The sequence below is a fragment of the Kogia breviceps genome, chromosome 3, assembly GCF_026419965.1.
Source record: "Kogia breviceps isolate mKogBre1 chromosome 3, mKogBre1 haplotype 1, whole genome shotgun sequence".
In the NCBI taxonomy this organism is placed as follows: Eukaryota; Metazoa; Chordata; class Mammalia; order Artiodactyla; family Physeteridae; genus Kogia; species Kogia breviceps.
In genome coordinates, this window is record NC_081312.1 from 88,158,349 (window position 1) to 88,182,378 (window position 24,030).

The following is a 24,030-nucleotide window of genomic DNA, read 5'->3' on the forward strand; positions in this document are numbered from 1 at the left end:
AGCTGGGTGAGGTTTGGTCTCTTGAAGTGTATAAGTATCATGTCTGTCTCATTCATAAACTGGAGAGTATTGAAGATAACTGATTAAAACATTACTTTCAGAAGTAAAAATTTCAGAAAAGAAAAAAACAGCAGAGAAGATAAAAGAGAAAGAACGGCAGCAGAAGAAAAGGCAAGAAGAAATTAAAAAGAGGGTAAGTACTGTTTATTTTCGAAAATACAGAATTCTCACGTCAGTAGTGGTGCAGTATCTTAACAGGCAGTATTACCTAATCATTTGAAGGGCTTTGTAAGGACTGTAAATGGATACCATCAGATAAGATGATCCCAAACAAACTGAATTTGTGGTTTTTGCAAAAACCAAACCCAGAAGCTTTATGTATTAGAATGCCTTTTTAAGTTTTCACAGACATTTGGGAACATGGCTGTGTTGTGACCATAGTCAGTGATTTTTGTCAGTGCCTGCAGTTCTCTCTAGCTGTGATTAGTCTTTTTTTTTTTTTTTGCTGTGTACATTTTGAGTGAATACAGAAAGTGTCCATTTCTCTGCCATGTTCTGTATAAATGTTTTTGTTCTTGATTATTTGGAGCAATATCAGGAATTTTGTGTTAATTTACTTGCTTTTTGAATGGAAAACACATTTACATGATTCAAAAATCACAACAGTATTAAGAAGCACTCCCAACTCTTCACTCATTTGTCCTGTTTCTCTCCCTCTATCCCATAAGTAAATATTGGTGTATGATGTCTCCAAAGTGTCTTTGTACATTTGTATACAACTGTATAGTTATATTCCTCCCAATTTTTATAGTTTTCATCTTGCTTTATTTACTATATCATGGAAATCTTGCCATAGATCATGGCGAGCTTTCTTATTTTATTTTTAACCCAGGCCCCCACAGTGAAAATGCCCAGTCCTAACCACTGGACCACCAGGGAATTCCCTTGACTTTTCATTAAGAAAAATTTCAAGCAAATAGCATAATGGATAATCATACAAGTTACCTAAATTTAACAGTTGTTAATATTTTACCATACTTCATCTGTTCTTTTTTTGCTAAAATATAATCAAATAAATAACAAACATTATGCATTTTACCTTTAAATAACTTCAGTATACATCTCTGAAAAAGCAAGAATATTTCTCACATGATTACATTCCTAATGTAATGAACAATAATTTTTTAACATCATCTAATACTCATTTTATATACATTTAATTGTCCCAGAATGTCTTTACATATGGTTTGTTCAGACAAGAACCTTGCATGTACTTTGTTGTTAATGTATCCTAAGTCTCCTAGAGAGTCTGTCTTTCTCTTTAAAATGACATTGACTTATTGAAGAGAGCAGGGCAGTTGTCTTGTAGAACACCCCACCTTCTAGATTTGTCTTATTGCTTCCTTGTAGTTACAATTTCCTGTAACTTGGCGGTGAAGTCTGAAAGTTTGATTGGATTCAGATTAAACATTTTTGGTTCGAATACTTCAGAAGTAATGCTTCATATTGCATCACACACATCAGGAGTCATGTAATATCTGTCCTATTATTAGTGATGCTAAAATTTATTACTGGGTTAAGTTGGTGACAGTCTGATCCTTCTATTGTAAAATTAATTACATATTTCTTCTTACAGGTAATCCAGTTTCACATCAACTTGTCACCCAATAGTTTTAGTGTCATTGATGATCATTGCCTAATGATTTCTTAAGGGATTGCAGAATGGTGGTTTTCTATGACTTTTCTTCCATTTTTTTATTGGCTGGCTTTTTTTTCTTTTTTTGCTATTTGGTTACTTTGGATGTGGTTTGTACTAGAAAATGTAAAAGCTTCTTTTCTTTTAATTGCCAATTTTCAGAGTAAGGAGGAGGTGTGATTAAGTGGTGAAAAATGAGGGATTTTGTGTGTTTTAATTTTTTCTTTTTGAGTAAATTTATGGACTTACAGGTTTTTATACCTTTCATTCGGATACAGTTGATTATTTTTTTTGATGCTTAAATTGTCTGAACAATGGACAGTAGGGGTCCCTCTAAGCTGTTCCTATTTTTATCCTTTTGACAGAACTCCATTAGTCTTTGAAAGGTTCCTTGTTTTCTGGCACAATAAATAATGCCTGGGGCTTCCCTGGTGGCACAGTGGTTAAGAATCCACCTGCCAGTGCAGGGGACACGGGTTCGAGCCCTGGTCTGGGAAGATCCCACATGCTGTGGAGCAGCTAAGCCCATGCGCCACAACTACTGAGCCTGCGCTCTAGAGCCCATGAGCCACAATTACTGAAGCCCGCACACGTAGAACCCGTGCTCTGCAACAAGAGAAGCCACTGCAGTGAGAGCTCGCGCACTGCAATGAGAGCTCGCTCACTGCAATGAAGAGTAGCCCCCGCTCACCGCAACTAGAGAAAGCCTGCGTGCAGCAACAAAGACCCAATGCAGCCAAAAAAAAAAAAGTAATGCCCGGCTTACCTGGTAAACTCCCTTAGGCCTGGAATCAGCTACTAAAATTCCTTTTTAGTAGCAAATTATCATGGCCAACAATGTGTGAGAATGTCTGTTTCCCCCAAGTCAGGAACATTTTAGATGCTTTTTAATAATTTGTATATCTAAAAATACCTACGTTTGTTTTTTAATTAATTAATTTTTGGCTGCGTTGGGTCTTTGTTGCTGTGCGAGGGCTTTCTCTAGTTGCAGCGAGCAGGGGCTACTCTTCGTTGCAGTGTGCAAGCTTCTCATTGTGGTGGCTTCTCTTGTTGCGGAGCATGTTCTCTAGGCACGCAGGCTTCAGTAGTTGTGGCACGTGGGCTCAGTAGTTGTGGCTCGCGGGCTCTAGAGCGCAGGCTCAGTAGTTGTGGCACACGGGCCTAGTTGCTCTGCAGCATGTGGGATCTTGCCGGACTGGGATTGAACCTGTGTTTCTTGCATTGGCAGGCGGATTCTTAACCACTGCGCCACCAGGAAAGTCCCTACATGTGTGTTTATATGATCAGAAAAAGCAATGGATTCTTATAGCTCAGTCTAAGAAGTTGTATTGATTTGATCTTTCTTGGTCATTGAAGTTAGAATTATAATTATTTTGTTGTATCTTGATATTAGTCTCCAACATAAAGAAACGTTAATTTGCGTAAATTAATTTTATCTTAGGTCAAGTATTGAGTTAAGATCTATTCAATTTTGATGCAGGAAATACTTAATGATGTTCACGTCTACTAAGGCAATTGAGATATTTCCCTTTTTCTTTTGAGAAAGTGTTCTGAGATTTCCTAACTTGGCGGCATGACCTTTCTTATTTCATCTTCTCCATGAGAAATAAAATGTGACCTATTTCAGAAGTGGACTTCTGAATCAAACTCGTCGAGCTGCACAGGCATGGATAACCATGAATGGCACAAATTCCCTTCACCTTTTTCCCACTTTGATAAATATTATCAAAGATAGCCCCTTATAGTAATATATTTGTTGTAGAAAATTATATCACAGTATACAGAAAGGATATAAACTAAACTGTTAACTGTCATCTCAGAGAAGTGGAACAAAAAGATAAATAGGGGGGAAATGTTTTTCTAATTCTTTGAAAATTTTTTTTCTGTCTACATTGTATTGTCATATGGATGTGCCATATACTTTAACCATTCTGCAACAAGAGAATGTTGTGGAACATTTAGGTCATCTCTAAGTTTATTTCATATTATGAATAATACTCCATTTGACCTCCTTTTGGTTAAATATTTGTATGCAGCTTTGGTTTCTTAAGATGAATACCTACAAGTGGAATTATTTGATTAAAGCATATAAGAATATTTTTAAGACTTGATAAATATTACCAAGTTACCCTAGAAAGGTTGTTTCAATATACAGTCTTAGCTCAAGTATGTGAGAGTGCCATTTTCAACTTGTCTGAAATCTCAATTCCTTACTTTAAAAAAATTACCATAAAATAAACCCAGTCTTCAAATCTGAACTCTGTCACATGACCACCTGAGTTAACTTTCTGTTACCATGGGCAGGTTGCTTACCCTCTCTGTGCCTCAGGTTTTTTTCCTGTAAAATTGGGATAAGAATATCTAAAAGAATGCCTGGAATACAGTAAACACTTTATAAAAGTGTTTGCTATTATTTATATGTGTCTAGAAAAAAAATTCATACAATTCAGAAATGTTCTGGGTCCATTATAATCCCAGCCCTTTTAAAACTTTATTGCTGTCTCATTTTAGTTAGAAGAACCTGAAGAACCTAAAGTGCTAACACCAGACGAACAATTAGCAGATAAACTGCGGCTAAAGAAATTACAGGAAGAGTCAGACCTCGAATTAGCGAAAGAAACTTTTGGTAAGTGGGGGTGTGATAACAGTGCAGTATTGAAGTTCCAAGTGAATACTGTGGAAGTCTTACTAGTTACGAAAATGCAGAAAACACCTTTTTTGAAGAAACATAATACTGGCTAATTTAGATAGTAGAAAGCAGTTTTTAATCTCTTGTTTTTATTTGAGATTTCATTACTTAAGGTAGAGTGAGATACATGTTCAGATTTTTGAATAATTTATTTTGAGTATTGTATAAAAGATGATTAAGATAAAAAGTCATTGTGAAAGCAACCTAAGTGTCCATTGACAGATGAATGGATAAAGAAGATGTGGCACATACATACAAGGGAATATTACTCAACCATAAAAAGAAACGAAATTGAGTTATTTGTAGTGAGGTGGGTGGACCTAGAGTCTGTCATACAGAGTGAAGTAAGTCAGAAAGAGAAAAACAAGTACCATATGCTAACACATATATATGGAACCTAAAAAAAAAAAAAAAGGTTCTGAAGAACCTAGAGCCAGGACAGGAATAAAGACGCAGACGTAGAGAATGGACTTGAGGACATGGGAAAGGGGAAGGGTAAGATGGGATGAAGTGAGAGAGTGGCATGGACTTATAAACACTACTAAATGTAAAATAGATAGCTAGTGGGAAGCAGCCGCTTAGCACAGGGAGATCAGTTCTGTGCTTTGTGACCACCTAGAGGGGTGGGATAGGGAGGGTGGGAGGGAGATGCAAGAGGGAGGAGATATGGGGATATATGTGTATGTATAGCTGATTCATTTTGTTATAGAGCAAAAACTAGCACACTGGGCTTCCCTGGTTGGCACAGTGGTTGGGAGTCCGCCTGCCGATGCAGGGGACCCGGGTTCGTGCCCCAGTCTGGGAAGATCCCACATGCCGCAGAGCGGCTGGGCCCATGAGCCATGGCCGGTGAGCCTGCGCGTCCAGAGCCTGTGCTCCGCAATGGGAGAGGCCACAACAGTGAGAGGACCGCATACCAAAAAAACGAAAAAAACCCACAAAACCCCCCAAAACTAGCACACCATTGTGAAGCAATTATACTCCAATAAAGATGTTAAAAAAAAAAAAAAGATAAAAAGTCATTGGACCCAAATAAAGTATACTGCTGCTTTAAATGTATGTATCACCTGGATGAAATTTGGGTGAAATGTGAAGTCTATAGCTTTGAGATTTAAATATTGAACTGACTGTAGGACTGTCCTGTTGTCTTAAGTCTGAGTAAGATTTAGACAATAGTGTGCTGGTCCCCGTGGAGCATTCAGCTTTGGTTGTACCTTCTTGTGCTCAGGGTCCTTTCTTTCTATACCCCTTCTTGGCCTTCACCATGCCGTCTTTAGAGGACTTCCATTTCTGTGTGCCACTAACCTGCAGCTGTGGTTAGTGTGTAAGATAAAAGATATGTTCAGGATTCTGTAAATAGATAATAAGTTCAGAGTGTTCCAGGAGGATAGTTACATGGCACAGAGGGTAATGTAAGAAACACGGTCAGAGAAATAATTAAAAGTTCTCACTTCATTTAACCAAGTTTGTTGTCTCTATTGAGTGCTTTTCAGAGTAGAATGTTGTGTTCAAACAGTTAAATAACTTTAAAAAAAATATATTTATTTGCTTGTGCTGGGTCATAGTTGCGGCACACGGGCTCCTTAGTTGTGGCATGCAAACTCTTAGTTGCGGCATGCGTGTGGGATCTAGTTCCCTGACCAGGGATTGAACCCGGGCCCCCTGCATTGGGAGTGCAGTCTCAACCACTGTGCCACCAGGGAAGTCCTGAAACAGTTAAATAACTTTTAAATGAAACCTAGAGCCAGAAGGATCTAGTTATTTTGATTTTTTCTCCCCTACCCTCCTCTTCTTTAAAATGGATCAAGCAGGCTGACTGTCGTGATCATTCTCCTTTTCACTGGAAGTATGACCTTATCTCTCAGTGGGTCTTTAGCAATCTCAAGAGTTGCTATGGATGCTCTACTGGCGAGTGCTTGGCATGTCTTAACCACACTCATCTCATTACAGAGAGCACTTGGCTACTGTCCTGTCTTTGTAGAATGGTAAAAGCCACCCATGTGTTTGAGAAGGGTTTATGTGGTAATAAATTCAAAGATGGGACACCAATTATAGATTAAAAGACAAAAACATGTATTCATACAGTGATCATTTGGTTAATAGGATTTTAATGGTGTGTTTCTCATACTAAAATACTGGATCAATGTTATTGTTAACTAATTTACTTGATAATTGATGAGTATACAGAAGCATAGTCTAATTGCCTAGAATCCTTTTAGGCCAGATTAATTTTTCTATTGGGATTTAACACACGATTTGCTCTTATTTAGCTTCTGTAGTTAGCTGGATACTTTCACAGGAACCAACTTCATTTGCTTTGCTTTTTTCTTTCTCTCCCAACTTTTCTGTGGGCTGTTGGACAGATGCTTTAAGAGCATTGCTTGTGTGCCAGGGACTCCTTTGGCAGTCTGGTGAAGCCTTTGGGCCCCTTCTTAATATACTGTTTTTAAATGCATAAAATACACAGGATTTTACTTACAAAGGAAACCTGTTATAATGAAATAGGTATCAAAATATTGAAATAACCTGTGATACAGTAATTATGTACAGACCATTTGAATTCTGTCCAAGGATTTCAGTAGACTCAGGTTTAAGAACCTCTGTTTTAGAATGAAATAACAGGGTTATTCAGGTATCTAATTAGTTTCTAAACTTTAAAAAAATCTTTGATATTTTCTGTCTCCTTTCTCCTACAGGTGTTAACAATACAGTTTATGGAATAGATGCTATGAACCCATCTTCAAGGGATGACTTCACAGAGTTTGGAAAGTTACTGAAAGATAAAATTACACAATATGAAAAATCACTATATTATGCCAGTTTTTTGGAAGCCTTAGTTCGAGATGTGTGTATTTCATGTAAGTAATTCTAATCTCTGGCCTCTGTGAATGGATTTAAGTAGGGGCACATCATACTTAGGAGAGTGGAGATTGACTTTTTTTTTTTTTTTTTTGCGCGGTACGTGGGCCTCTCACTGTTGTGGCCTCTTCCGTTGCGGAGCACAGGCTCCAGACACGCAGGCTCAGCGGCCATGGCTCATGGGCCCAGCCACTCTGCAGCATGTGGGATCTTCCTGGACCGGAGCACGAACCCGTGCCCCCTGCATCGGCAGGCAGACTTCCAACCACTGCGCCACCAGGGAAGCCTGAGATTGACTTTTGAGGGGAGGGGATGCTCTAATATATTTAAGATTTGCTTTTTAGTGGTTAGCTTGGGAGTGGTGTTCTGCAGATATGCACTGAGTTTGTGTGGTTTTGTTTTTGTTTTTTGAGGGTGCCTTCTGAGTGTTTTTACAGTGGCTTCCCAAAGAGACATCTGTGCTTGTTGGCACAACAGCTAATAAAACACTAGTTTCTTATTTTATCTAACTATATATTGGAGGCGGTGGCTAGCAAAGTGTCTTTTGGGGAAAATCATACAGAATTTTAGAGCTGAGTGAGACCACAGCTGGTGTCTGTTCATTTTATAAATGAGGAAGCCCATGGCCAGGTGCAAGTTGCTCAACAGAGCTGGCATCCATTCTCTGGGTCCATGGGTTTGGTTTCATGCTCTGAGTCATATATTTCAGGGGCAGGGGATATAGGAGTGACAACCCGGGGTGGTATAGCACTAAAGTGGGAAGGACTGCTTTTGCTAATGTCTGTTTTTAAGATTTAGAAAAATAAATTCTACACATGAGGTTTTTTTTTTAAATTAATCAATCTGGTTACGTTGGGTCTTTGTTGCTGCACGTGGGCTTTCTCCAGTTGCCTCAAGCGGGGGCTACTGTTCCTTGTGGTGCACGGGCTTCTCATTGTGGTGGTTTCTCTTGTTGTGGAGCTTGGGCTTTAGGCGCACAGGCTTCAGTAGTTGTGGCACATGGGCTCAGTAGTTGTGGTGCACGGGCTCAGTTGCTCCACGGCATATGGGATCTTCCTGGACCAGGGCTTGAACCTGTGTCCCCTGCATTGGCAGGCAGATTCTTAACCACTGCTCCACCAGGGAAGTCCCTACACAATGAATTTTAAGTTAGGTTTTCTTTAGGAAATTATTACTAAGCTGAAGGTTCTGAATTTGATCAGTGATATACCCATAGTTGGTATTTTATTTTCCATATACTATTTTTACTGTTTTTGAAGGTGCTCTGTAACCAGACTGAACATTTTGGGTAGCTAAAAACTCATGTCTGTTTCTAGCTTTATATTTTTATAAGGATGGAAGGATGTGTTGTCCACTAAACGGGCTTATTTCTGGGTGGGGCACTTAGATTTCTGAGGTAACTACCATTTTCATTCTCGTTCCTATGCTAGAAAATGGAGACCCCAAGGGGTGGGGAGTTATCATCTGTAGGTTTAAGAATTGTTGTTACATATTCATTCAGATACTCCTCACTGAGCATCAAGGATGTTTATTTCCATAAGTCATGGTTATTCTCTGTGTATTTAGACCGGATAAGGAAAAATGGTAGGGAGCAGTGTGAGCTATAAAGACATTTCTAGTTTCTCTCTGGTTGAGCAATGTCATTATAATTACAGTTCTGAATGATTCTCCATCATGTTATGTTAAACAGGAGAAATTAATAGCCTTTCCAAGTTACCGAACTTAATGATGGATAAATTAGATTTCTCGTAACACTGTGGAAGAATGTATATTTTTGCTTTTACTTATTCTCCAAAATGCTTAAAAATTACTGTTTTTTTTTCAGTGGAAATTGATGACTTGAAAAAGATTACCAATTCATTGACTGTGCTTTGCAGTGAAAAACAGAAGCAAGAAAAGGTAAGAGCTAGCTGCATGGGAAATGTGTTTTATACAAGGATGGGGTATAGGCATAATATTCTCAACAAGTGTAGTAGGCGCCTGAGAAGTCAAGCAGTTCACCAATACCATTTATATTGGAATAGAACAGGAGTATGAGTGCCATTACCATCCTTTTGTTTACAGACATGTCCATGTTCTTCTGAATTAATAATACAAATTTCTCTGGGTCAGGTGTGGGATCTCCCTTAGAGAACTAAGGTTTTTCTGGAAGGCAGAGCTTTGTTGACTCTATGAGGGTCACTGTACCATATAAGATGCCCATAGTAGATAAAATCTCATGAATTAATTCTCTCTTTATCTTCAGCAAAGCAAAGCCAAAAAGAAGAAGAAAGGTGTGGTTCCCGGAGGGGGATTAAAGGCTACCATGAAAGATGATCTGGCAGATTATGGTGGTTATGATGGAGGATATGTACAAGATTATGAAGACTTCATGTGACATTTTATCTTCTCCTGGTGTCTTCTTTCTGTTGCCCACAATCCCTTCAACATGTAGCACAACTTCCTTTCCTTTCAGTTCTGCCAAATGCTACAATCAGAAGTGCAGTATCTTTTGTGCTGGTTATTAACCCCTTGACACTTAGGTGCTAATGTGCAAATGAGGGAACTTGGATCTTGCTGCCAAGGGGTTAAAATTGGGAATCTCCATTGCTACTAAGTCATAGTTTAAAAAAACAGACCTAATGTTGTTGTTGCTATCTGATTCCATAGCAGCAGTCACTAAATTGGAAACAAAGGTTGCAACATGGCAAAAAATTGTGTAGTATTTACCAGCACCATTCAGTAATACAGCCTTAACCATACCTCCTTGAACTACTTCATAACTTGTCAAGAAAAGCAGTCTGCTGCAAGGGCATGTGGTGTGCACCTAGTATTAAAGTTGCTTTGTCTTAAAATTGAGCGTGAGGATATTAAAAATACATTGTGAAGAAGACTGCTTATCTCAGAGTGAAGATACGGCGGCTGAAAAGCACTAGTTTGATACTTAAAAATTAAATGACCAAAACCCTCCAACTTTGAAGCTGAAGAAGGTAAACCTCTCCATTATTGCATTACCAAGTTGTGGAATCTCTTGAATGCATAGACTGTCTAGTTTCTATTTATCAGACTATTCTACTGATGGAGTGCTTCAGATGGGGGAGGGAAACTCCTTACCTGTTTTATTTGTCTGATTTAAGTGTCTGAGAAACAAAATATCCTTTGTTCTCTGAGGCTGCAGTGGATCAGCTTTAACAGGGTTTTGGCATTTCCTTTCCTTTATAAAACGTGTTCAGCAAACTGCGCCACTTAACTACAGTTTGGCAAATTGTTATGTTAACAATTATGACATCTGCAATGTTTTATAAAGCAACTAATTTAATAAAGTCACTATTGTGAGGACTTAAATTTTGTGTTACCTCCCAAGAGATATTTTTGGAGAGTAAAGAACAAAGCTCTTGGGACCAGATTCTCTGTATACTTAAGCTTAATAAGTGCTTGATGAGTAGATGTAGTTTTAAAACAAAAATGATTTGTGAGGTCCTTAATAGTGTCACCCTAGAGCAACAAAGGCATAGCGCTGCCTTCCTCTTATTTATTTGGGGAAATTGTTTGGTTGTTTAGATACTAAGGTCTAAGTACCTAGAAGAACTATTTATTTGGAGTAATTGAACTTATAACTCAGGTTGTGGCTGTAAGCAGAGATAGGGTGATCGTCTCTATTATATATTTTCTTTTAAGCAATTTAACCAAATCTGTGGTTGGAGTCTTTTTTTGAAACTGCCACAGAATCAAAAGTAGGGACAGAGCAAAAAATATTTTAAATTTCTCTTACAAAGGAAGTAGGATCCTCAATCAAAGCTCTGTAGACCACTAAAGTGGAAGACAGGACCACCTAAATGATTTGAGGAATTAACAGAAAGCAGTGACTACACAGCAATAATTACAGCCAAGAAAGATTGTTTTAAGGCAGACAAGGGCTAAGATTTCCTTAGCAGTAATGACATACACTGAATTTAAAATCTATTTTATTATAGAGATCAGTTTCTAATAAATGGAAATGTATCATCTGTTCCTTAACTGTGTAAATAATATTAAATTCCTTTGAAACTGGAATCTGCAGGCACAGGTATTCTTTACTGAATATTGTTATCATCTCCTAAAGTAGAAGCTATCCTGAGGAAGATGGAGCTTTTGATCTTAATACCAATATCTATATAAAATGGTATAGACGAATAATTATTTTCAAATAGGAATTTCCTTGTGAAAATTCTCCTTCTTCACCCACTATTCACAAAGGACTGGTATGGTCAGTCCTGAGGTTTTACCATCAGACATCAAAGATCCCCATGGCATTTCTCTAGTCTGACCACAAATATCTGTCAGTACCTCATTTCAGTATAAGAAAACAGGCACGTATGAATTCTTGGCAGTAACCATCCTCATGTCATCTGAATCCAGCTAACCTGCTAGCATGTCCTTTAGACAGCAACCTGTCTGAGGGTCCTTCAGAAGCACATTTACAACGTCATAAAATTTGTGTTCGTATGCCAGCTTGTAATACAGGTAGACATCTTCACAATATGTGAGTAACTTCTTCAGGTTTTTCACAACTAAGTCAGTAGGCTGATGATGTTTACATCTAGACAAAGAAACAACGTACAGGTTAAGATACTGCATCTTGAATGAGGGCTATCAGCTCTGAGACCTATCACTGTCTACAGAGGAGAAGGTGCTTGAATCTGAGAAATCATTCAGACTATTAGGGAGTGCTTGATAGACAATGAAATTACTTCATTAAAAATGAGTATCTTAATGCTGGCCTTAATTAGAATAATTTCAGTACTCCAAAGGGGACCTCTGATGTTTAGTGTTTTTGGCACCTCAGACAAGCTGAGTAGTTCTCCCATTTTAAGTACAGAGCACCATAAGCAAACTATTCTCATTCATCTGTTTGCATAAATTTGTTAAAAGATCGTCTTTCTGGGTATTCTTGACATGTCTGCCGTCTCAAGCAGAGGGGTAGCCTATAGGCATGTTATACGTAGTCATAAAATTCTTACCCGTGCCTGATCTCAAAGCAGAAACATTTTAGTACTTACTTTATTGAAATTTCTTCAAATATACTGGATCTTAATAACCTTTGCTGCTTAAATTCTTCCAAGTAATTAAAGTCTCCTTTAAGAATCACTTGTTGGTATAGAATTTCAGCCCAATCAGGAACAAAGTCATAGGCCTCAGCCACAATAGAAGCCTTAAAAGGATGGAGGGGAAGGAGGACACCATTAGAGCCTATTTGATGTAAAACTGAAGGCAAACTGCTCTAGAAAATGACTTCATATTCACTGAGTGTACAGTATTATCATCACCAATCATGTTAGAAGGCTCTATGTATCAGGGTTGGTGAAAAGTTTGCTATTTCCCCTTCCGACACCCCAAACACCTTCCTTCAGTTTTTTTTTTTTTTTGCTTTATGAGGGCCTACCACTGTTGCGGCCTCTCCCGTTGCAGAGCACAGGCTCCGGACACGCAAGCTCAGCGGCCATGGCTCACGGGCCCAGCCGCTCCGCGGCGTGTGGGATCTTCCCGGACCGGGACACGAACCCGTGTCCCCAGCATCGGCAGGCGGACTCTCAACCACTGTGCCACCAGGGAAGCCCTCCTTCAGTGTTTTTAATCTTCCTCACAATGGTTAAAAGAACTGCTGATGAATATTTTTCTAACTAAACTCTCTAAGGAACAGTGAAAAGGGCTGATTCCCTGATAACCATCCCTTCTTGTTAAAGGGCTAGAACCAGCCTCCCAGAAGCCCTGACTTTTTATGCTAACCCAAGTGCACTGTTCTGGAAATGCTGGGGCTAAGAGATGCTCACAGGACCACTAGCAGGGATGTTCCCCTGAACCTCAACTATCTTTAAGTGCAAAGATGTCTGCGTCTCTACTGACTTAATAGTGTGGGGAAAGGAGACAGTATGTCTCACTGTTCTCCAACCTCTGCCCAGACAATATGCTGGTAAGAAATACTACTATGGAAAGGCAGTTGGAGAGCTGGACTGTCCTGGTTCTGTCACTGGCCCTAAGACCTTAGGTAAACCACTCAGCTTCTGGGTCCCACGACAGGGACAGCAGGAGAGAGGATGCTGGCAGCACGGGCTAGGTTTTTCTTCTTTGCTCACCTGGTAGAACCGAGGTAGGGCCATGATACAGTCCATCAGGCTGTGACGGCCCAGGTTGATGAGCATTGTGTTCTGGCCGGTGTTCAGAAAGTGAATCTGCAGCGTTATCAACTTGGTGAGCCGGTGACAGTGCAGGGCCTGTCGCACGCAGGAGTCCTGAGGGATGAGGGTGGCAGTAGGCACAGATAAAGACTTTGTTGCCGTCATCTCCCCCGTGAACCCTCCAGCAATGGAACAAACTAAAAACATTCCTACTGCAGACACCAAGCCCCAAGTCCAGTGTGGAGTAAGACTCTCATGGTTACCTTGGCATAACTCTCCGCTGCATCCAGCATCAGAGTCAGGGCCTTCAGCAGCAGCTGCTTCAGTTGGTGCCCATCCTTGAGGCTGTCCTCTGCAGGGGAGTAAAGGAAACTTGGGTGTGTCTGACTCCCAAGGCTGGCTACTCTCATCCCACTCAGTAGTAGGGTGGACTATAGAAACAACCCAGCTCATGTTCACAGGGAGGCAGCTATGTCTCACTCAGGTACAGGCTATTGGGCCAAAAGTACACACACACACACTGGAGTAGGATTCACTGCCCCATCTAGTTCAATTTCTCTCTGAAACATCAAGGCAGGCTTACACGGCATCAACATACATTGGTTCTCGACAGATGACACCCCTGGATGCACTGGCTACGAGAGGCGTAAAATGCCTTCCAACCCCCCTTCTGTCTCCTTTCTGCCCCCTGGGGCCCCACTAAATAAATGTTAGAAGCTGAGGTGGGTATTAGGGTCATGGACTCTTGCCCTGCTTAGCCCTGAGAACCTTCCCTGGCCGGCAGCCCTGCCCTGGAGGTGCTGCTGTGACCTCTGCTCACCCCAGGGCTGAGACTCAATCAATTTCAGTTGGATGCAGGCAGCTGCCTCATGGTTCTCCCCAATCTCCCGGCACATGCTGAAACACAGGGCAATCATATTGTGCTTCTCGCTGTCCCCGGGGCGGCAGCGTTTGATGTAGTCCAGTAGGGCCGTCTTCAGGGTACCGCTCTGCCCAGAAAAAGGGGGGGGGATACCAAGATCTCAGCCATGTATTGCAAGGTAGGCAGGACCGGCCTAGTCCTTTGATTCTGAAAGTTGCTCAAAAACTCCCAAGGAAAAGGAAAAGATAAGCAAAAATGAATACAAAAGTTTATACTATCCTGAGTATAAGGAAACGGGCACATCCTCTCTGCTGGTGGGAGTATAAATGGTAAGACCTGTCAGGTGAGAAGCCTTAAAAATGTACACACGTGCATTAGCCTAATGATTCCACTTCTAGGACTCTATCCCTAAAGAAGCGAGCAGAGAAAAGTGCTAAGATGGATGTAACAATAGCAAACAATTAGAAATATTCCAGATGTCCAGAATAAGATCTAAGAGAACCATGTAGCCATTAAAACCAATGTTGACTTGAAAATTATTCATGCTTATTAACTGAGAAAAGCAGGCTATTTCCTATCTGCACAGCATGACAGAAATTTGATTAAAAATATGTGAACATGTATGTATATATGTTTGTGGGTGTATGTGCAAAGAAAGGGCCTATACCAAATTGTTAGCAGTGGCTGTCTGCAGACAGTAGCTAGACACACAGGGCTTTTTTTCGTGTTGTTTTCCAGGTGTCTTTTTTTTAAAAAAATACGGAATGCTTCACGAATTTGCGTGTCATCCTTGCGCAGGGGCCATGCTAGTCTTCTCTGTATCGTTCCAATTTTTAATATATGTGCTGCCGAAGCAAGCACCCAAGCATCTTAACGTCAAATATTCATTACTTTTGTAATCAGAAACAAAGTTATTAAAAGAATATTTAAATACAGGAACAAAAATGCCTCAAAAACAATTTTAAAAATCCTGAAGGTGTCCCTATGTCCAGGACTTGCTCCTTTCCTTACAACTGGACTGGTCTGTCCTGAAACCAGCCCAGCATTGAGGAGAGTTTTTCTGCTTTGTCTCTTAATCCTGCTTGGCTGGGCCCAAGTTCCCAGATGTCTAAAGTGCACCTAGGTTTTTATTTATTTATTTATTTATTTATTGGCCGCGCTACGCAGCATGTGGGATCTTAGTTCCCCGAAGCGCAGAGTCTTTAACCATTGGACCGCCAGGGAAGTCCCATAGGTTTTTAAATCTTTAGAGGTGAAATGGGTGAAAACAATGAATCAATCAATGAATAACTTGAAAACAGGGGCTCTGTGAGTGCATGCCTGGTGTCACATAGTATGCTGAGGACAGACAAGTGCCCAGAGACCAAAGGCCTGGCAAGTCAGGCTTTTGCTTCCCAGCCTCCTTCCTGGTCATCATCATAAATAGCTCCACAGCTTTCTAGACCCAGACCTTGGAATTCACTTCTGAATAGCTCTTGGCAACACACTTTTTCATGGTCCCCTGAAAACTCTCCACTCTAAACTGGTCTGACTCTGTAACCTTAAGCTACTGGTTACAGTATATGTCTTAGGGAGGTCCTTAATTCCCTCCCTCTATATCCCAGGAGTCCATCCTGATTGGGATTATTCCTGAGAAAACCTGAGAATCCCAAGTGTCAGTAGTACATGTCATACTGCAGGTCAAAAATACTGTACACCTACCGGGTCCAACTTCTTCCTCATCAGCACTTCAAAGTAGTGTTTTTTATGCAGCAAATCAAATATGTATGTCATCTCATTGTACCTTCCAATGCCAGTGAGGAGACGCACCTACAAAGGGAGAGGGCAGCTTGCATCAGCATTGCTTGGAGTTCTCTGAGCCAGACCACTACCCCAACAGTTTGGTTGCTTTCAAATACCAAACTCTGGCGGGAAGAAGGGTTAATGGCCAGGCTGCCATGCTTAACTCCTTTCCTCCTTGCCTGTCTCCGCCACTTCCCATCCCATGTACCCAACAGGGGCCTTCTCTGGAGGATTCAGAAATGCTAGTCATTGGGAAACCCCTGGCTGTCCCCTCCTCTGCTGTCTCTAAACATGACTATCAAGTGAAGTGCCATCCTCCTGGGCAGGCACTCTTCCTCTTCCCACCACTCCTTATTACAGCAGCCAGTGGCTTGCTCAGACACTTGGGTCAGTTTCAAGCCTAGAGAATTTGGAGGGAGGTACAGGAAGCTTGAGTTGTCAGCTCATTTCAGTTTTCAATTCAGATATAAGAGGCAGGTCTGAACCTTGTTTTGGGGGGGAAGTAACTGTCGTCTTAGCCCTCTAGAAAAGCTAAGTGCTTGGTAAGGGGGTATGACAGTCCTGGAGCATGGCAGGGATCCTCTTTGATTTCTATTCCTTTGGAGAAATCTCTGATTTGGACAGAAATCATAACCTGGAGCAGAGGGTTGAACGGCCCAGCCAGCTACCAAGTAGGCAGTGCTATCCAGACAGGCAAATTCCCTAAGACCACATCAGCTCTGAGCTGATAGTCTCCAGCCTATCTGTTCTATCAAAGGTTTCCTCGGGATGGAGGGTGAAGGTGAGGGAGTGACTCACCACCAGTCCATACTCCTCACTGGGGGCCAAGTGGTTGTCTGTGAGCAGCCGGGCGGCCTGCAGGACTCGGATGATGCCCTCCATGTGGCATGTCAGTGTGAAGCAGTGATGAGCCAGGATCAGCAGCTCTGTGGCTGAGTGGGTTGGGCACTGGTAAGACAGGACTGTCAACCCTAGCTAACCCCTGTCTAGCTCTGTGCCTGGCGGGAGGGTCAAGGGGCCTGGTACAGCTGGGCCTGCCTGAAGAAGGCTCTTTCACCAGTCCTCTGAGATCCCTGACCTCACCAGTTCTAGCTCTGGGATGGCCCCCTGATGAAGTCAGTTGTTCTCTCAGGGACAGCACAGGGATTAACTCTCTCCTCAAAGACAGTCTGCATATAGTGACAGCATTTCCAAAAGGCTCAAAAAATGAGAACAAAGAACGCTAGCTTTCTAAAGATGGAGAAACTTTCTGCAGGCAAACTGATGGAGTACCTGCCAATACAAGTCCGAGGGCATTCTCTGTAGCTGAGTGGAGTCTTAGGGCCTCATCAAGTGCTATTTGATGCTTTGCACTTCTATAGGCTTTCTAGATTGAGATGTGACGCACACAGATTTAAAACTATTATACACAATCACTATGAGCACAATTAAAAGGCAAACTGGGAAAAATATTTGGAATGCTGGAAGACAGAAGAGGGGTTCTCAGCCTTAATACATGCTGTGCCGTCTGGGCCTTTGCACCTGTGAGGCCCTCCCCAAACCTACTGGCTACTAATGCTTCTGGTCTTGGTTTGCACATTTCCTCCCAAAACCTTTGTTGGCCCCATCAGTATGTTTACTGTGAATTACACCCCTAGTCTGTGAGCTCCAGGACTGCTGCTTAACTTGTTCACCATACCCCTGTTTTTAGAGTGCGTGGCACACAGTCAGTACTCAGTAGATGTTGCTGAACTGGACTGAGAAGAGATACAGAAGGCTATTTTATTTATTTGTGTTTTGGCCGTGCTGCACGGCTTGTGGGATCTTTGTTCCCTGACCAGGGATCGAACCCGGGCACACAGCAGTGAAATTGCCGAGTCCTAACCACTGGACCGCCAGGGAATTCCCAGAAGGCTGTTTTAAAAATAAACCTATTTAACCTGTTAAAATCTCACGGGTTCACTAAACATCAGTAAAATGCCTTTTATGCGTCAATAAAATTTGCAGAGTATAATGGGCTCCAGGAAATGATACTCTCACACACTGCTTAAGAGGGAGTGAGAAGTGAATTTTTTTCCCTGAAGTAAATTTGGCAATACATACATAAAGCCTTAAAAATGGGCATACTCCTGAATCAGGATTTTATCTTAGGGAAATAACCATGGATGTGCACACAGATTTACCTATAAACATGTCTATCACAATGTTTAAAACAGCAGAAAATTGGAAGCAATCTATAGGTCCTACAATAGGGTATAGATTTTAAAATTATATATAAGAGAAATATTATGTAATGACTAAAAATTATACAGAATAGTGTCATGGAAAGATATTAATGACAGCATATTGGTACTTATGAACAGTATACACAGTATAAAGCTATTTTTGAAAAATAAAAACCTATGGACTTGCATAGAAAAAGATGAGAGGGACACATACTACTGAATGCATACAACATGTGAAAAGCGAGCAGGCTTTGAAAACACACAGACAGGGTTCAAATGCCAGCTCTGCCACTTAATAGTTATAAATTAATCAACTTTTCTAAAGCTTCAGTTTCCTTCTTCTAAAATGGGGACAATAATAGCCATTGTTCAGGGCAATGTAAGAATAAAATAAGCTAAATATGCCAAATGTTAATAGGTTACCTTTTCGTGTGATTTTAAATTTGGGGCTGCTTTGCCATATATATTTTCTAACTTTTCTTCAATGAACTTATGGCTTTCTACTAAGAACTTATAAACAATCCTGGAGGAGTAGGGATCCTAGAAGGAACAAGGACCCAAATTGAGTTCTGAAAAGACTTAACCTCAGAAGACTTCTTAAGAGACCTGCTTGGGCCCAAAACATGTAAGAAAGTGGTCAAGAACTTACTGCAAGACAACTCCCCATGGGGAACGGAGGAAATCTTATCCAACAACTTCATGCCTACCAACGTGCGGTCCTGACACAGAGCAGTCAGCTGAAGAAACGTCTGGCTTTCCTCTGTTGGGGTGAACGTCTGCTTATGTCCTCCTATACAGAAAGATGTGGAGAAAGGTGCTAGTTTTACCTTGAGAGAGATGAAAGGAAGACAAGAGCCCCAGGGCAGGAGGCCCACTCTGCCCAGGCCTGGGCACCAGGAGGTAATGATGAAGGTGCTCCCGGGCAGCTCTCCTCTTGCTGGGGTCAAATAGGTGAGATGCCATCTTACAGGACAGCAGGGGCTCATGAGCTCAGAGAAAGGCACAGTTACTCTAAATATAATCATAAAACAATAAACAAAAAGCAATAATAACAAAATAAATGCAATGTGTTCTCTTACAAGTGCAACCTGGCAACTTGAAAGGACAGCATACAACATATATATGAGTGTAACATCAAATCCTTAATGCTGGGAACTTGAGAATGTGATCTGAAAGGCGCTGGAGAGGCCTGAAAGGTAGGGCACCTGTTCCCTCTGATGGGGTCAGCAGCTCCCGGGTCACCTCTTCAGCCACAAGTTCAGCCACTGTGTCTGGCTCGAGGCCCTGGGTGCTGATGAAGGCTTGAGCTCGTTTGCATCGGTCAGGCTGCTGAGAGGCCAAGATTACCCGGAGAATGGCCTCACCATCCTGGGCAGCGACATCTGAGTAGGAACAGCTCAGCTCCTGAGAGGAAGGCAGAGCCAATCCAAGCCATCATTAGGAACCAGGAAAAAGCTAGCAGAAGACAGCCTTTCCTGAAATCTGATGTGGACAGACGCCATGGTTTTCTGAGCTTAAAGATCCCTCATCCTGAGCATGAACCTTAGAAGAAGCAAAGACTGTTTTCTAGCCCTTTCTATTGCTTTGCCAATGAGGGTGAATCCAAGCAAGAGAAAGGCTTGTCTTCAGAAAACATCAGGTGACTGACCTCTCACTCAACACTGAGCTTTTCAAATGTTATGAAACCTAAGGAAGTTGAATAAAAGGCAGAGCCCCTTCAGGAAACCCTCAATTTCTGAAGAAGTCTGAGCCTTGTTGTCCAAGGAAGGGCTTTTAGTGCTCGGCTTGCTTTCTCTTGTGCTCTTCCATGGCACTTAGGATCTACTCTTTTTTCTCCCTCAATCAACACAAAGCCAAAACAATTCCTGGCTGCTCTGGCTCCTGTTGTATAGTCATTACATTCCATTTAATTTAATTTTCTTTCTTTATTTTTTGCAGTACATGGGCCTCTCAGTGCCGTGGCCTCTCCGGTAGCGGAGTACAGGCTCCAGACGCGCAGGCCCAGTGGCCATGGCTCACGGGCCCAGCCGCTCCGCGGCATGTGGGATCTTCCCGGACCGGGGCACGAACCCGTGTCCCCTGCATCGGCAGGCGGATTCTCAACCACTGCGCCACCAGGGAAGCCCTTAATTTTATTTTAAAACTTATTTTGGGCTCTTTCCCATATGGAAAGCTCACCACTATTCCCCAGGGATGGATTTATAGGGGCCAACATCCTGACAAGAGCTCTACTCCCAGGTCATGATTATAATCTGAAGGGCTGACTGAGGGCAATGTCCAAAATCCACCTTCCCCTTCTCCCTTGCCTCCCTCTCAGAGGGAGCTCCTGTGGAGACCCAGCCCTTTGGCACGTACCTTGGCAAGTGCATAGAGACAGAGGACCTGCCGGCAATAATTCTTCCCATGGAGGCATTTGCTTGTCAGAGTTTCCAGAGTAGTCACCACTTCATCACTGGGGGGCAGCATCACAAATGACTGACTATCCAAACTTGAAGCTGGAAGCAAATACAGGTCTGAGGGGGGCTTTAAGGGGCTTTTAAAGTCTCTCCTCAGCCCCCTATGACTCCACCTCTCTGCTCACAGCTTCCTTCACTGCACCCTGTTGACTCCCCCTGGGTCTGGGACCACTTCTAACAGGGTTGCCGCCTTCTAGGAAATCCCCAGCCCAGGATACTTCAAAGACTCAAAGCCACCTAATGAACACTCTAGAGATTATCACCAAAGATGCCTGCCAGACTCTCCTCCACATACACTGCCTCCCAATTTCCCTTTAGGTCAAATAATCACCAGGTCCACCTGACTGTATCTCCAAAACATCTCTCCAGTCACCACCTTAGTTCCAGCCTTTATCACCCTGCATCTAAGAGGTGTTACTGGTCTTCTGCCACCAGGCCTCCCTTCTTCCCCAACTCCATCTTCCACACACTCAGCATTCTTCACATTCTAAAATGCAAATCACAAAAATCAAGGATCATCTGACAGATACCTTAAAGGCACAGTAAAATTAGAATCCATTCCTGCTTTTTATAAAAAAGCTCTTAGCCTAAAATAAAACTTTCTTAACTTGAGAAAGGGTTTCTGTTAGTGGAAAAAAGTAGGAAAGAATATTTATATAACACTGTTTTGAATAGCAAAACCAAAATTGAAAAATTTTAAATGTGTATCAGTAAATCATTGTTAAAAAAAAATCATAGTACATGACCTGAGAAGGAAATCCAAAAACGAGGGGATATATGTATACATATAGTTTATACTGTACAGAAAAGTGAATCAAGCTAATACAATATTGTAAAGCAACCATACTCCAATTTAAAAAAAATCATAGTACATTCATATAGTAGAATACCCGGCAGTTATTAAAAGAATGAGGTCAATCTATCTGTACTGACAGAGAAAAACGTTGCAGAACAATATAACCGTATTTTTGTAGAGAATAAATAAATGTGTGTGTGTGTGTGTGTGTGTGTGTGTGTGTGTGTGTGCGCGCGCACCCGCACACATGTGCAAGCCCACACGTAGAAAATAATGCACGCCAAGCAAGTAAAATATGTTATTCTGGGAATTTGGTGGGCATGGTGTTGAACGGATAAATAACTTTCACTTTTTACTTTATGCACTTCTGTATTGTGTGATTTATTACATTACACATGTAATACTTTTGCTTTTAAGATATTACTCTTTTGGGCTTCCCTGGTGGTGCAGTGGTTGGGAGTCCGCCTGCCGATGCAAGGGACGTGGGTTCGTGCCCCGGTCTGGGAGGATCCCACATATCGCAGAGCGGCTGGGCCCGTGAGCTATGGCCGCTGGGCCTGCGTGTCCGGAGCCTGTGCTCCGCAATGGGAGAGGCCACAGCAGTGAGAGGCCCACGTACCGCAAAAAATAAATAAATAAATAAATAAGATATTACTCTTTTAAAAATATGCTTTAAACACAAAACTATAAAAAGCAACTCAGACCATGTTATTCCCCTGCTTAAAATCCTTCATTAGAGTTTTCAGTTCTATGTCTCTCCCACTGACCTCAATATAAAACCTGGACACAGGGGCTTCCCTGGTGGCGCAGTGGTTGAGAATCCGCCTGCCGATGCAGGGGACACGGGTTCGTGCCCCGGTCCGGGAAAATCCCACATGCCGCGGAGCGGCTAGGCCCATGAACCATGGCCGCTGAGCCTGCGCGTCCGGAGCCTGTGCTCCGCAACGGGAGAGGCCACAACAGTGAGAGGCCCGGGTACTGCAAAAAAAAAAAACCTGGACACAGTGCATGCAGTGCTATATGAGGACTCTGAAGAGCAAACAGTAGCAGATGGATCGAAGATAACCTGCATTACCACTTTCTCCCCTCTAGGAATCTCCAGATTGAATGCAACGCTGCCCAAAACCCAGAACCAAGCACTACAGCTCAGAAAGAGAGTGGGCTCCAGGAGATGTCCTGCAGAACAGGCTCAAGGAGCGGAAAGGGAACTCCCACAGCCCATTCTCTCTGGTCCTAGCTCCTAAGCAACCACTCGGCTGTGGTGGGAGGGGCTGCAGCAGCAGTTGGCAAGAGCCAAAACTCAGAGAGGGACCCTCTTTTCGGATCAGAGGTGCTCTGGTCCTAAGGGGGTAGAGTGAATCCCTGTTTCTTTTTGTATTATCCTCCTGTCAGCTGGCCCTAGATGCGGGCAGTCAGGAAAGTACATGACAGGATGGGGTAACTAAACCTCCAGCTTTGGCCAGAAGACTGAAAAGGGAAGCCTCGGGCAACCAAAGTACTTGGAAGAGAGATTCAGGAAAGCAACACAATAAAGTTGTTTATAAACATTAGGGCCCATTCCTGGGCTTTGCATGTATGGATCTGATCCCGACCAACATATCAAAGACTTTGAGAACAAAGTCAACAGACAGACCACTACGCAGGTTGCAGACTGACCACAGGATGGCACATACAGGCTGGATCTGAACAGAACCACAAAGAATTTGAAAACTCAACTGATGTTAGAACCACAGCCCACAGAAAGTACATTGGAACGTGTAGTCTGAACATAGTCAGGTCAATTGCCTGCTAAAAACATATCAACATTCTTCATAGGATTTAAACAAGATACAGCATCCCATAGCACTATTAGAAACGTCCAAGATACAACATGAAGTTATTCAGCATACAAAAATACAGGAAGATCTCAACTCATATAAAGAAAAGACAAATGATGAAACCCAGCACTAAAATGACATAAATGTTGAAATTATCTGAAAAAGACTTTAAAGCAGCTATTACAAATGTTCCAACAAGCAATTATGAACACTCTTAAAATAAACAGAAAAACAGAAAGTCTTAGCAAAGAAATAAAAGGTATAAAAGAAGAATAAAATGGAAGTTTTAGAACTGAAATTTTAAAATCACAGAAATTAAAAAAAATCTTAATAGCAGAATGGAAATGCCAGAGGAAAGAGTCAGTGAAACTGAAGATAGATAAATAGAAATTATCCAATCTGAACAACAGAGAAAGACTGAACAAAGCTTCAGGGACTTGTGAAACAATAACTTTTGTTTTTGTTTCATTGGAGTCATTGGAGTCTCATAAGGAGAGGAGTAAGAGTATGGTGCTGGAAAAATATTTGAAAAAAATGATGTCTGAAAACTACCCAAATGTGATAAAGCTACATATTTAAGAAACTCAGTGAATGCCAAATAGCATAAGCCCCCCAAAATACATGTCCAAATCATGCTATAACCAAACTGCTGAAGACAAAAGACAGGAAAAAATCTTGAAAGCAACAAGAGAAAAATGCGTTATCTACAGGGGAACCATGATTCGAATGACTGCA

At 41.8% G+C, this 24,030-nt stretch overlaps 2 protein-coding genes and 1 non-coding gene across 9 annotated transcripts in view; 1 reads left to right on the top strand and 2 right to left on the bottom strand.

Annotated features, from left to right (window-relative positions):
• Positions 1 to 11,276, top strand: part of EIF3J (eukaryotic translation initiation factor 3 subunit J) — a 28,212-nt gene extending 16,936 nt beyond the window's left edge. Inside the window, exons 4-8 of the mRNA XM_059059415.2 lie at positions 102 to 193; positions 4,208 to 4,322; positions 7,082 to 7,243; positions 9,070 to 9,143; positions 9,490 to 11,276. Of these exons, the coding sequence (XP_058915398.2) occupies positions 102 to 193; positions 4,208 to 4,322; positions 7,082 to 7,243; positions 9,070 to 9,143; positions 9,490 to 9,621 (575 nt within the window). The 3' untranslated portion in view covers positions 9,622 to 11,276. The remainder of the gene's footprint in view (positions 1 to 101; positions 194 to 4,207; positions 4,323 to 7,081; positions 7,244 to 9,069; positions 9,144 to 9,489) is intronic.
• The window catches only part of SPG11 (SPG11 vesicle trafficking associated, spatacsin), a 79,482-nt gene continuing 66,624 nt past the window's right edge, over positions 11,173 to 24,030 (bottom strand). For 2 of the 7 annotated variants that reach the window (XM_067029172.1, XM_067029171.1), the window contains exons 31-40: positions 20,582 to 20,721; positions 19,432 to 19,630; positions 18,876 to 19,016; positions 16,821 to 16,954; positions 15,942 to 16,049; positions 14,199 to 14,367; positions 13,642 to 13,730; positions 13,337 to 13,492; positions 12,263 to 12,414; positions 11,622 to 11,802 (exon numbers count right to left, since the gene is read on the bottom strand). In XM_067029172.1, the coding sequence (XP_066885273.1) occupies positions 11,622 to 11,802; positions 12,263 to 12,414; positions 13,337 to 13,492; positions 13,642 to 13,730; positions 14,199 to 14,367; positions 15,942 to 16,049; positions 16,821 to 16,954; positions 18,876 to 19,016; positions 19,432 to 19,630; positions 20,582 to 20,721 (1,469 nt within the window). Of the gene's footprint in view, positions 11,803 to 12,262; positions 12,415 to 13,336; positions 13,493 to 13,641; positions 13,731 to 14,198; positions 14,368 to 15,941; positions 16,050 to 16,820; positions 16,955 to 18,875; positions 19,017 to 19,431; positions 19,631 to 20,581; positions 20,722 to 21,052; positions 21,170 to 24,030 lie in introns of those variants that run through there. The other 5 variants (XR_010839678.1, XR_010839677.1, XM_059059445.2 and 2 more) reach the window with 4 other exon arrangements.
• Positions 14,994 to 15,101, bottom strand: LOC131754216 (U6 spliceosomal RNA). Its single transcript, XR_009335246.1, has one exon. It is a non-coding gene; the product is annotated as a U6 spliceosomal RNA (small nuclear RNA).